A 14298-nucleotide genomic window follows, 5' to 3' on the forward strand; every position below is an offset into this window, starting at 1 on the left:
GCCTACCGACAGGGAAGAACAGAAAGTCTTCTTCAACAGAAGTTCCAAATCATAATGAAGGCCAGCCATTCATTACTCATTCATGAGTAATATCAAGAAACTAAAGAAACTAACTGTGTAGACTAAATTTTATAAATTAAATAACATGAAAATTGATAAATTGATAATGTAACTACTACTTAAGCGTTGATTAAGGTGACACATTATTTAGTTTTGCAAACTTAGTCTACAAGTTTAGTCTAGCATTACTCTTTCATTCATTCTATAACATTTAAAAAAGTATGGTGGGAGCTAGTCTTCTCATATAAAAGAACTTGACAGAGGTTACTGGGGTTTGCAGACTTGCACTTGCAGGCACAGCAATTACACATTTTGATTTCACTTTCAAATGAGAAAACAAAAGGTTGATATTGACATATTTTCATGTGTAAACAACAGGAAACAAGAGAAACAAGTAAAAGGAGACGAAGACACGAACCCATCACCCAAAGGTTCATGTTACATGTGAGTCCTACAAGGCAACAGCTCCCTTTTTTGACAACAAACAAAGCATATGTTTGAATTAATTCAGCTAAGAGCATAGGATGATATTATGAAATGGTCAAGAACCAATATCATTGACAATCGCATTCAGCTTTCTTTCCATCACTTCAGAACAGATTTTCCCCATCATATGGTAGAAGGCCAACAGATCAGACAATTGCTCCACTGACATTTTCCCCATCACATTCCTTGCCAGTCTTTCTCTCTCCTCATTCAACTTCAATCTCTGTTTGTAGGAACCTGCATTTCTCACTGTTGCCCCCATTTGCTTCAGTCTATTCTCCTGCTGTAAGCTCAGTGCTGTGTTCGACTGCAGATAAGACAAAAACAACACTTTAGTATAAAAATGAAACACATTAGTATCAAAACAAAACACATTAATATCAAATTAAAGTTTCCTAATGTAAATAGCACACCCGAGTCTCGTTCTTTCGATCACCTGATGACCAAGTATCCGTGTGCACCCACCCTTGGATTGATATATATATATATCAAGGTTAGAGTATAAAACACTAAACGCACATCTATTTTCTCCACCGTTAATATTGTATTTCACGAATAAGTGACCATGCATTCTTTGGTCACCTGTGAAAAAAGTTAAAAAGAATAATATCAAACAGTTGGTAATCTATCAGAAATTAACCTCAAGGAATTCTGCTCCAGCTTCAAGTTCAGATTCTTTGATTGGATGGAGACCACCTCCTAGGCCTCCTGTGTATATGTTTCTTGCAATTGAGAAGCTTCTAAGAATTTTCTTTCTCTTTTTCTCCATTTCCCCATCCAGCTTCAAAGATTGTGGTAGTACTGAAGCTGAGCTATTAAGCTTATTCTTGTAAGCAATTGCTGCCTTCACAAATTCCTACAAAATCCCCTAAATTTACATTAATTCCCCATTAATCCATACTTTTTGATAACTATATATTCTATACACAAACAAAAAAGGTTACTGAAAAAATTAAGTAGCCAAGAGACCTGATAAGCAGATGGGCAACCAGGGTAATCAAACTCATCAGAATCTGGTCCCCTCATTCTCTCTGGATGAAACTGTAATCCCATGATAAACTTACCTTCCTTAGGATTATAAGCGTCTGGATCGTAAAACCCTTCAATCAAACCATCTGGTGCAAATGCCATTGGCACAAATCTCTGTGCCAATTTCTTAACACCTTGATGGTGGTAGCTGTTAACCCTAATCTGCATCTTCCCTTCTCCTGCTTCCATAGACTCCTTAAACCAATGGTGCAAAGGAGTCTTCTCCACCACATTCACCACATGCCTATGCCCATCATAGTCTTCATAATTTATATGCTGCACATACACACCATTTTTTCGATCGAATTTGCTGTGCTTTTTCGAGAGCTCTCTCTCGATGTCTTGGTAAAGGGTTCCTCCACATGCCACATTCAAGACCTGTGAACCTCTGCATATTCCCAAGTAGGGTATGTTCCGTTCGAGGCAGAGCTTCGCCAGCCTCAGTTCGATCGAGTCTTTTTCTTTGTCGATGGCTGTGTCGCTTGCATGGAGCTTCCTGATTTCTTCCAAATCTTCGGGTGAAAGACCTGAGACGTCAACCTCTGATTCGTAGAGAGACGGGTCGATGTCTTCTCCTTCGCAGAGGAGGACTCCATGGATGGGCTCGAAGCTATCCAATAACATGTGCACCCCATTCACTCGGGGCACGATTACTGGTACTGCTCCATAACCTACTATAAGATCAAGATGGTATTCTCCTAAAATTACATACAAACGATTAATTATCAGTAAACAATGCATTATGAATTTAGGATTAGAATAAAAGCGTTAAAGAAAGTGGTGTGTTGGCCTCGTGTATAAGATTTTTGTTTCAACCCACTGCGTTTCTGAGTTCAAACCCTTCTTCTTCCCTGAGTTACAGTAATACCGCTCGTAATAAAATGTTAAAAATTTATGAAGAAAAGAAGATGAAATTGTTGTTGTTATGGGAATTGAGAGCGTACCAACAAAATCTACGAACTTGTTCTTGCGAAGGGTACGTCGAGAGACGATGAGGACGCGAGGGAGGATAACGGAGAGATCAGAATCCATGGTGGTGGGTGCGCGATCAATGTAATTGTTGTTTCGTTGTCTTGATTAATTTAATTATTTTCGGGTTGGAAAAGAAGAAGACGAATAAGTAGAAAGAAGTAAAGAGTCTGAATTACCAAAATTAAAGAAGAAGAGGATAAGAAAGCCAGAAAAGAGCGCTATTTAAAGAAATTGGAAGAAGGATTACGTAGTCTGGGCCGCATTCATCTCTACAGTTCCCAGGTCAGTTTATTGGAATTTATTTTTTCACAAACGATAGTGCCGATTAAATTGTTAGTTGTTGGAGAAAGAGAATCAGTACGAATCGAAGCCTCACCCATAGCATTTGTTGAACACTTTTAATAACACCAAATTGATCAATTAAATGAAAAATATTATTTCTATTCCTATATTTATACACATACGATTTACCTACTATCGTAATTGTATTTTGATACACCTATCATCATAATCAACCAAAAAAGGAAAATAAATAATTACATTATTTCCCAAATTTTGATAAATATAGAATATTCGTAAATAAATTACTATATGTTATCCAAATTCTTAACAAATTATTATACTGAGAAAAACTGCTTTTATTAGAATTTTAATAAATAATTTTCTTGTAAGTGGAGTGATTAATCTAGATTAGTATAGAATCTCGTATGTAATAAAAAGAAAATTAGTAGCTCAGTTCGTTGAGAGCATTTGCACTTGCACTCGAGGTCGCGTGTTAGAATCTTTCCGTATAGTTTAAAGTAATTTAATGTAGATAATCATATTGTTTGTAAAAAGAACAATAAAAAAAATTATTGGAATAGAGAAGCATATCCGAAATTTTGCTAAATATAGGATGATTATGTAAAATAAGTTGTCAAGCATATCCTGGAATAAGTCTCACTCTTACGTATAAGAACTACGGCTGTCATTTTTCTGAACGGAATACCGAACTAAAAATTACAGAATCGAAATTGAAATTAGTGAAACCAAAATTTACCTAAATTGTAAATTACCGATCGGTAAGCAACAATAACTTGGTGGTTAAATTTTATCAAACCGAACCGAAATTTTTTATTGTTGGATGTGTGGGCACACGAGAAAGGATAAGATTAGGAATGAGGATATCCGGGGTAAAGTAGGAGTAGCCGAAATTGAAGTAAAAAGATGAGAGAAAATCGGTTACGGTGGTTTGGACATGTGCAAAGAAGGCCTACTGACGCTCCGATTAGAAGATGCGACTATGGGACAGAGGTTCAGGGCCGAATGGGTAGAGGAAGACCTAGGAAAACTTTGGAATAGACTCTAAGAAAAGACTTAGAGTACTTGGATCTAACGAAGGACATGACACAGGATCGCGCACAATGGCGTTCTAAGATTCATATAGCTGATCCCACTCAGTGACTTGGATTTTCCAAGTCTCCAACCGAGAAGTTTTCTTCACTCGGAAAATTAAGGGAACACTACCCCAACCTACATGCTCCACTCATAAAGCTTCAACATACAAGCTTCAACAAAAGAAAATTCAAAGAACTTAGCGAAGAAGGTTTTGGTGTATTTAACACAGTACGTTGAAATGAAGGAAAGCTTATTTATTGATATCCCCGATAAGCTACAAATATGTACATATACATGAGTCAAAATAAACACACAAGAGGGAGCCTTCACAAAGGTTGCTTAGGAGAAGTCTCAGCAGTCGGTAGAGCCCCAGAAAGAGAAGGCACCGGAGGGGGATCATTTGGAGCCTCAGTACTGGACAGAACCCTAGAAGGAGGAGGCATCAGAGGTTGATCATTTGGAGCTTCATTACGCGGTACAGCCGCAGAAGACGAAGGCAATAAATGCCTTTGGAACAAACCCACAAATCTCTGATGATCAAGTAAAACCTGACCATCAGTTTCCTTCATCTGGTCAAGCTTCCTCTTCATGTTTGTAGCATAGTCATGTGCGAGCCGGTGCAACTGTTTATTATCATGCTTGAGCCCTCTAATCTCCTGTTTGAGACTCATCACTTCAGCCGCCAATGATTCAACTTGGCGGGTTCGAGCAAATAGGCGTTGGGCCATATTAGACACAGAACCTGCACACTGAACACTGAGAGCCAGCGAATCCTTAACAGCTAACTCATCAGACCGTTTGGAAAGTAGTCTGTTATCTTTGGGAGTGAGAAGGTTCCTGGCCACCACCGCAGCGGTCATATCATTCTTCATCACGGAATCCCCAACGGTAAGAGGACCAGTAGGGGAGACGAAGGATGGGCACCATATGTTGTCTGGAGAAGGCGGGGCTGCCTCTTCAACAAGGTTCAAGCCGTTCTCGCAACCACTGAGGGAAGGATCCTAAGCACTTCTGCCGCAAACGGACAATCCATTGGCGCCACAACCGCTCATCAACATGCCACTTCAAAATTGGTGCCGCTAAAAGAGCGAGGGGAGCATCAAAGGTGTGAGTCTGTCATCAACCTGACCTTGCTGGGGGCACCGAAGCATGCTGCTGAGGCACACAAGTTGACATCCCAAAGCAGCCAACGACGTTCTTCATCAGCATCCTGGATGTCTAAAGGAAAGTCACGTCTATTGGTCGCACAAGTCATGACTATCGGCGTTACCTCCGTTGAAGAACAACTGGCTCAAATGAATGAAGCGATCGCAAGGCTAACCCGAACTGTGGAAGAAAAAGACTTGCAAATTGCAGCACTAGTCAACCGACTGGAGGCGCAGGACGGCGATAAACCCGACCTAGAGAATGATCCACTAAAGAGAAGAGATGACGAAGAAGATGAGCCTCAGGTGGAGAAAAACGATGCAAAGCCGGAGCCAGACCAAGCAACGGCACTCATGGGATCTCTTTCTATCCAGCAGCTGCAAGAGATGATCACCAACACCATCAAGGCACAGTACGAAGGGAGCTCAAATACCTCCGGGTTGTACTCAAAGCCTTACTCCAGGAAGATCGACGCCTTAAGGATGCCGAGGGGCTATCAACCGCCGAAGTTTATGCAATTTGACGGAAAGGGAAACCCGAAGCAACATGTTGCACATTTCGTGGAAACCTGCAACAATGCAGGGACGGAGGGAGATTACCTCGCCAAGCAGTTTGTGCGCTCGTTAAAAGGAAACGCCTTTGAGTGGTACACGGACCTGGAGCCCGAGTCTATAAACAGCTGGGAGCAGTTAGAGCGAGAATTCCTCAACCGCTTCTATAGCACCCGCCGCACTGTGAGCATGTTAGAGCTAACGAGCACAAAGCAGTGGAAGGACGAGCCAGTCATTGACTACATCAACAGATGGCGTACTTTAAGCCTCGACTGTAAAGACAGGCTCTCGGAAACCTCTTCAATCGAGATGTGCATCCAAGGCATGCAATGGGGTTTGCAATACATCTTTCAAGGCATTAAACCACGGATCTTCGAGGAATTGGCCACTCGCGCCCATGACATGGAGTTGAGCATCGCTCATCATGGGAAGAAAGAACCGATCGCCGACTACAAGAACGACAAAGTTCTTGGGACAAAGGTGGAAAAGGCTGCATGGAAACCCACCAAAGAAGCGATGACGGTCAACACAGCTCCCGTCAAAATCTCCACACGAGGCAAGGCGATTCAAACTGAAGCTTTTCGTGATCAAGAGATGCGTAGACGCACTTTGAAGGAACTTGAGGAAAAGATTTATCCACTCCCCGACTCTGATGTAGTTGCCATGCTGGATGACCTGTTGGACAAAAAGGTGATCAGTTTGCCTGAGTGCAGACGGCCGGAAGAGATGAATCGTACCGACAGTCCAAGGTACTGTAAATTCCACCGCTTCATCAGTCATCCGACAGAAAAATGTTTCGTGCTGAAAGATCTCATCATGAAGTTGGCTCAGAAAGGAATCATCGAGCTAGATCTGGACGATGTGGTGAAGTCAAACTATACCACCTTCACTTCTGGCTCCTCCGACTCAAAGTTTTCACCTCAACCGTTGGGGGCATCCTCCAAGACAAGTAAAGTTGAAGGATGGACTCAAGTCACTCCTAAGAAATTGCACAAGAAGCATACGTCTCCTCCACAAGTCCGCCAATCGGAAAGGGGGCAAAGCAGCTCTTGTCAACCTTCGAAGCAACGTGAACGTGTTGAAGATGATGAAATTTCGACATATAGATCGTCCATCCCCATCACGATGCGTGATTTCTTGCCCGAAGACTTCTTAAATCACTCGGTCAAGGCTCCTTGCTATGAAGATTGTGAGGAACGCCTCTCCAAAATTGCTTGACAAATTCACCAAAGCTCCTTGTCTACAAGAGCCTAAACTGCAAGACACAAGGCTCCTCGCCCGCACGAGTCTAAACTGCATGGCACAAGGCTCCTCGCCTGCACGAGCCTAAACTGCATGGCACAACGCTCCTGGTTTGCACGAGCATAAAAGGCAACACCAACGCTTCTTGCCTGCACGAGCTGAAACTGCAACACGGCACCAAACACTTCTTGCCTGCACGAGCTGAAACTGCAACACGGCACCAAACACTCCTTGCCTGGATGAGTTAAAATTGCAAACGGCACAAAAAGAAAATACCAAAAAAGAAATATGTATGTATTTGAACTACGTTTTGACTTGATCTCTTTCTTTGGAAGGGTACGTAAGCAGCTTGAGCATTCGATTTCGAGTTCAGTCACATCAAAAAAAAAAAAAAAAAAAAAAAAAAAAAAAAAAAAAAGGATTTGATTAAAGTCTCATTGGTGAAGGTCAATTTTATTACAAAATTACTTGCAGTTTTCTTGGTACAAATTAAATTACAGTTTCTTTAAAAATAATAATAATAATAATAATAATAATAATACATATGTTATCTAAAAAGAAAAAAAAAATGTATATATATATATATACATGTCTGAGCCCAGCTACAAAATCAGGCCCGTCTCTTTAGACCCAAACTATGAGCCCAACAAAGATCAGGCCCGGCTCTCAAAGCTCCAATCCGAGTTTCCTCCTCCATCCGTGCCTTCGACTTGCAGCAACACCATCACCTTGGCTACTGGAGACGGGTCTGCACCGGCGATACGACCTGTAGCTCGGCAACAAAGGCTAGAAGATCAGTTCCGTATCAACTCCCCATCAAACACCTTCGCTCTCCACCACTCTCCCGACCGCCTTATTCCAATTCTCTCCGCCTCCGCCGCCAGCAGTTCAGTCCTGGACTTCCAAGACATTCTTCAGCGCTTCGGTTTCGACAACATCTGTCGAATTGCTTTCGGGTACGACCCGGATTACCTCCTGCCCTCTCTGCCCGAAGCCAAATTCGCAGTGGCTTTCAACGAAGCCGTGCAAATCAGCAGCGACAGGCTCAGATTGCTGCACCCAGTATGGAAACTCAAAAGGGCTCTCGGAATCGGGTCCGAAAAGCGCCTCCGTGCCGTCGAATCAGAAGTCCGCGAGTTCGCGAAAGCCATTGTCAGAGAAAAGAAGCGGGATCTGAGCGAGGCGAAGGTGTTAGGATCTGTAGATCTGCTCTCCCGGTTCTTGAGCTCTGGCCACACCGACGCAAAGTTCGTCACCGACATCGTTATCAGCTTCACCCTCGCAGGCCGGGACACCACATCGGCGGCTCTAACCTGGTTCTTCTGGCTTCTCTCGCAGAACCCATGTGCAGAAAACGAGATCTTGAGGCAGATCAACGAAGCGGCGTCGTCTGAGTTAGCAGCGGGAGGAGTTTTACGACGAGGTGAAGGAGATGGTGTACACCCACGCGGTGCTGTGCGAGAACATGAGGCTGTACCCACTGCAAGCTCGCCGACAACACCAACATCGCCTCCAGCCCCACCCACGTTGGCTGGCGTGGCAAATCGGACGGCGACGGCATCTCCCTCTTCGGCGCTCGCAAAATCTGGATCGACCACTGCTCCCTCTCGTTCTGCGCCGACGGACTGATCGACGCCATCACCAAGCATCTGGAAATTGGTTCCTATCGTGAGTGGTCTGAAGAACGCCGTCAGGAGTGGCTTTTATCTGAATTATGTGGCAAGCGCCTACTGTTTGGTCTTGATCTTCCGAAAACGGAAGAAATCTCTGATGTTTTGGACACATTACATGTGATATCAGAACTTCCATCTGATAACTTTGGAGCATACATCATCTCAATGGCGACTGCTCCATCTGATGTGCTCGCAGTTGAGCTCCTGCAACATGAATACCACGTGAAGAAACCACTAAGAGTCGTTCCACTGTTTGAGAAGCTTGCAGATCTGGAGGCTGCTCCTGCTGCTTTGTCACGACTTTTCTCGATTGATTGGTATAGAGAGCGGATCAACGGAACGCAAGAAATCATGATTGGGTACTCAGATTCTGGTAAAGATGCAGGGCGTTTCTCTGCAGCCTGGCGGTTATACAAGGTACAGGAGGAGCTTATCAACATTGCTAAGAAATTTGGTGTGAAGCTAACTATGTTCCATGGTCGTGGTGGCACTGTTGGAAGGGGAGGTGGTCCCACCCATCTTGCTATATTGTCTCAACCACCGGATACAATTCATGGTTCACTCCGTGTCACTGTCCAAGGTGAAGTCATTGAGCAGTCGTTTGGAGAGGAGCTCTTGTGTTTTAGAACACTCCAGCGTTTCACAGCTGCTACACTAGAGCATCGAATTTCTGACGAGTTTGCTTCTCAAACATTACTTGTAAATCTGCTGTCTTTTGTTTCTCAGACAATAAACTCATATTGGGGAACTCAGCAATGGATTGATCTTGCACGCTTTACTGGACTGCAATCTCGGAATAGTGAGTCATCCTCTCACCAAATGCCAGAAATGCCCGATTCTACTAACCAAATGCCAGCACTGGATGATAAGATAGCTTCTGTAGCTGAAGCACCTGGAAAGGTTGAGACCCTGGAGGTTGGGTGAGCTGCGACACCACGTCCGACAGCTCACATGAGCTCAAGTTTGGCGATACGGTCTTTGACTCCACCATGAACAGCAACGGCTTGGCAAGTCCCTTCATGAAGGTGGATTTCGAGGGTCTTGTGGCAACGCTTGGTGGTCTGGTGGGAAGTGCCCAGGTTACAAATATGATCCCTTCCTTTGCGACGGCAGGCAGTACAGCGGCTGTGCAATGGCGGCAGTGTAAGGTAGCAATAATGCAGTGGCGGAGCAATGGTTGTGTAGTGGCAGTGGCAAACGTCAAACGGCGGAGAACTTCAATAACCGCCGTCAAACGACTAGCCGGTCATGAAGCCTCAACTGCAGCATCTCCGTCGTTTTCATCCTTCCCTACAAATCCCTCCGCCAAGCATCCTAATTTATACAGAAAGAAAAAAAAAAAAAAAAAAAAAGGTGGTGGTGCATCTGGCACCACGTGAAAAAAAGAGGAAAGAGGAATGGTGGATCAAAGATGGGGTACAGCCCATGGCAGATCAAAAGTTTATGGTGGTGCATGGGCACCATGTGCAGAAAGAAAAAAAAAATTGTAAAAAAATAAACAAATAAAAAATAATAATAATAATAAATGATGGAACTTGGTGCATCCAGCACCAAAAGAAAAAGAAAAAAAAAAAAAAAACAAATGCATAGAGAGAAATAGAAGGTCTATTTTATTTATTTTTCTGGAAATTTTACATAAATTTGCTATTATACATAAATTTAAAAAAAAAAAAAACACATCAAATCAAATTTACAAGAGGGGATATTCAAGGACGATCAGGTGGCGCCTCACAACTCGGTAGAGCTCCAAGAAGAGAAGGCGTCGGAGGTTGGCTGTTTGAAGCCTCAGCAGTCGGTACAGCCCCAGAAGACGAAGGTAAATGCTGCTGGAACAAACCCACAAACCTCCGATGATCAAGTAAAATCTGACCATTAGATTCCTGCATCTGGTCAATTTTCCTCTTCATGTTTGTGGCATAGTTGTGTGCAAGCTTGTGCAACTGTTTATTCTCATGCTTGAGCCATTTGATCTCCTGTTTGAGACTCATCACTTCAGCCGCCAACGATTCAACTTGACGGGTTCGAGCAAATAGGCGTTGGGCCATGTTAGACACAGAACCCGCACACTGCACACTAAGAGCCAGGGACTCCTTAACAGCCAATTCATCAGACCGCCTGGAAAGTAGTCTGTTATCTTTGGGAGTGACAAGGTTCCGGGCCACCACCGCAGCGGTCATATCATTCTTCATCACCGAATCCCCAACAGTAAGAGGACCAGTAGGGGATATGAAGGATGGGCGCCATATGTTATCTGGAGAAGACGGGACTACCTCTTCACCAAGGTTCAAATCAAAACGACGGTCGGAGGGTCCAGACATTTTCAAAGTGTTGAAGGAAGAAGAGATCGGACAAATCAAGATCTTAGAAGTACAAGAGGGGAGTTTTCACAAGCGAAAATTCAAGTGTGCTTTGAAACGAATTGCATGCCTCTAAAAAAAATCAGCACTCGACGGGATTTCAGAGATCGAAGAGGCGAGCTCAGAATTCGAAGAGGCCATTCAAAAATCGAAGAGGCAAGCTCAGAAATCGGAGAGGCATCTTGCTTTTCCAGACGTGTCAGCACCCATCACACGCAAACTCAGCTTTGCGCAAATCACGGGTAATTTGTCGAAGCGCCGATCCCAGATATCGAAGAGGCGCCAGTCTTTTTCAGCCGCGTCATCACCTGTCATATGCACACTCAACTTTGCGCAAATCACGAGCAATTTGTCGAAGATTTTCGGTGAAGGAGAAAGCACGTGAAAGTTTACTGTTCAATCACGCGTTAGTTGCCGACACAAGTGAAAGAATAGTACCTCTACAGGTATTAAGGGACCTCCTATAACTGTCCACCTTCACCTTCCATAGCAAGGCAGACATACAGAACCTTTCTTCATCTCCGAGAATGCCTTCCCAACGAAGCCTCTCGAGTCACTTAGTGTTCCTTATTCCTTGGGGTACCTCTGTAAGCCAATAACTTCAAAGCAAAAGTATCTCATATCACCAGGGTAGAAAGCAAGAGTATCTCATATCATGCGTTCTCCCTGTCGTTTCCTTTGTCCTTACTTCTACCTACAAAGACAAGGATAAAGAAAACAATATGCCGGAACTTCCACTCAAACTCAGGTAAGGAACCGACTGCTTGGAACCCTTCCCTGATTGCCTGCCTAGCATTGCTCTCGAGTACTCGTCTCCCACTGCTGCTGTACTTCCATGGAAGCTGTCACATCTGCCTGGAGAACAGATAAGGCAAGTGAAAATGATACCTTGCAGCATGTGGAGACAACGTGCTGAAGAAACAAGCAGAGAAGAATGCGGCCTGCATAGTCAACTCAGCAGAAGGAGTCCGAGCTGAAGAACTCGAGAAGCTGCCATATCTACCTGAAGAAACAAGCAGAGAAGAATGCAGCATGCACGGTCAACTCGGCAGAAAGAGTCTGAGATGAAGAACTCGTTTTGACCCTCAAATTCTTGGGTCGACTTACTAGGCGTTGTGGGCTGCACGTGCCGATTCACCACCCTTGAATCAAATCCTTAAAGATCAAGTCACCAACTGGAAGAAAAGCCCATCAATCTTGAAGATCATACCGTTGACCAAACTGCTCAGGTGTGAATTAGAAAGATCGAACAGAGCAACAAGTCGTCACCTTCACCTCGTGCCTGCTTGTCATGTGTTCGAGTCAACCTTCAAGAATCAAGCCTCAACGGCCCTTGAAGAAGCTTTAAGCCATATTCGAAATCAAGCCTCGACGGCCCTGGAAGAAATCACAAGTCTGATTCAAGATCAAGTGTCTACCACCCTTGAATCAAAACCTAGTTCAAGAATAAGCTGTGGAAAATCAACAATTGGAGGAATCCAGAAAATCCTCCAACCCAGTTCAAGATCAAAGCTGTGGAAAGTCAACAAGCACAACAAAAGTATGTGCCGATTCACCCACTACCAAAGCCAAAGATCATCTACCACATGAAGCTCCTTGTGGCCCAATTTCAACCTTCAAGATCAAGCCTCGACGATCCTTGAAGAAATTTCAAACAAAAGTTCAAGAACAAGCCTCAACGGCCCTTGAAGAAATCTCAAGCCCAATTCAAGATCAAGCCTCAACGGCCCTTGAAGAAATCTCCAGCCTAATTCAAGATCAAGCCTCGACGGCCCTTGGATCGACATCTACAATAAGGGACTTCAAAACGCATCTCCTACACGTGACAAGCACATGTATACAACGCGCCTTGAAGTGGGGGCATTTGTAGACATCGAAATTTCGGTAAATAAATGTTGACCGATAAATCAAAGTGTCAACGCTCATGTATTACATAAATTTTACACGTAGCGTGTGACTCGACGAAAATTGAAATGAGTTGGAAAAGTCATCAAATAGGACACGTGTCAACACCTGGCAGAAACAACTTATTTCATCTGGAATATTATATTCAAAACTAGGCCTTGGAAAATTCTATAAATAGAAGGCTAATTCATTCATTTAGAAAACCAAAAAATCATTAGGCAAAACTCTTGAAGCTCTGAAGCTCTGAAACTTCGAAACTCTCAAGCATCCAGGTTCCCGAAGAATCAAGAAAGCCTTCTTCGTTCTTCGTTCATCGTTCTTCCAAGATCAAGCCCCGACGGCCCTTGAAGAAATTGTTCTTCGTTCATCATTCTTCCAAGATCAAGCCCCAACGGCCCTTTGGATCAACAATCATCCACCAATTCAAGATCAAGCCCCGACGGCCTTCGAAGAAAGCACCATCGTTCATCGTCCGTTCATCCAAGATCAAGCCCCAACGGCCCTTTGGATCAACAACGTCGACAAATCCACACACATCCAACCGTTCTTCAAGATTAAGCCCAAAAGCCCTTGAAGATCCGTTCATCACTGTTCTTCAAGATCAAGCCCAAAAGCCCTTGAAGATCCGTTCATCACTGTTCTTCAAGATCAAGTCCCAACGGCTCCTTGAAGATCCGCTCAAATCCACCTTCAAAGCCCAAGCCCACGGCCCTTTGAAGAAACTTCCAACAATTCATCCAAGATCAAGCATCAACGGCCCTTGGATCAACAAAACATCCACCAATCAACACCTTACGGAAATCGAATCAGAGGATCAAATTTGAGAGAGATTGTAACCCAAAATCATCAAATACAAATATTTGTTTGTGCACGTTGTTCTTGTCTCTTTCGTTTCAGGAAATTTCCGTGTTCACAATAAGTTGTCAAGCATATCCTGGAATAAGTCTCACTCTTACGTATAAGAACTACGGCTGTCATTTTTCTGAACGGAATACCGAACTAAAAATTACAGAATCGAAATTGAAATTAGTGAAACCAAAATTTACCTAAATTGTAAATTACCGATCGGTAAGCAACAATAACTTGGTGGTTAAATTTTATCAAACCGAACCGAAATTTTTTATTGTTATAATTTTAAATATCTAATATTATTAGGGTAATCTCAATCATTGGTTCATAAAGACAAACCATTTAGTCATCTCGCTTTTTTTTTTTTTTTTTTTTTTCATACTAACGACTCATTCTCTCTCTGCCTCTCGATTCACTCTCCGGCTCTCAGGTCTCAGCCATCATCAACACTCAACGCCACATCTCAGTCTCCCTCTCTGTCCATCTCCTCTAACTTAAAAAGGTAAGATTCCAGTAATCTCAAAGCTATAAGTTTCGTACAGAACTATCATTTGTTTTATTAATTACAAGTGTCTTCTCCTTTTCACGTAAAACTGATGGCTTCCATCACTTGTAGGGTTTCCATAACATATTCGAATTTACTGAAGCGTT

The 14298-nt window shown here is 43.3% G+C and overlaps 1 protein-coding gene across 1 annotated transcript; it reads right to left on the reverse strand.

Moving 5' to 3' along the window:
- Positions 1-389: 389 nt before the first annotated feature.
- LOC126609655 (putative glutamine amidotransferase GAT1_2.1) lies at positions 390-2816 on the reverse strand. The gene is made up of 4 exons (XM_050277531.1): positions 2520-2816; positions 1516-2273; positions 1187-1402; positions 390-853 (listed from the first exon to the last, which is right to left on the reverse strand). The coding sequence occupies exons 1-4, from the start codon at positions 2605-2607 to the stop codon at positions 602-604; spliced, it is 1314 nt and encodes a 437-aa protein (XP_050133488.1). The 5' UTR covers positions 2608-2816; the 3' UTR covers positions 390-601.
- Positions 2817-14298: the final 11482 nt, after the last annotated feature.

The sequence above is a fragment of the Malus sylvestris genome, chromosome 17, assembly GCF_916048215.2.
Source record: "Malus sylvestris chromosome 17, drMalSylv7.2, whole genome shotgun sequence".
In the NCBI taxonomy this organism is placed as follows: domain Eukaryota; kingdom Viridiplantae; phylum Streptophyta; class Magnoliopsida; order Rosales; family Rosaceae; genus Malus; species Malus sylvestris.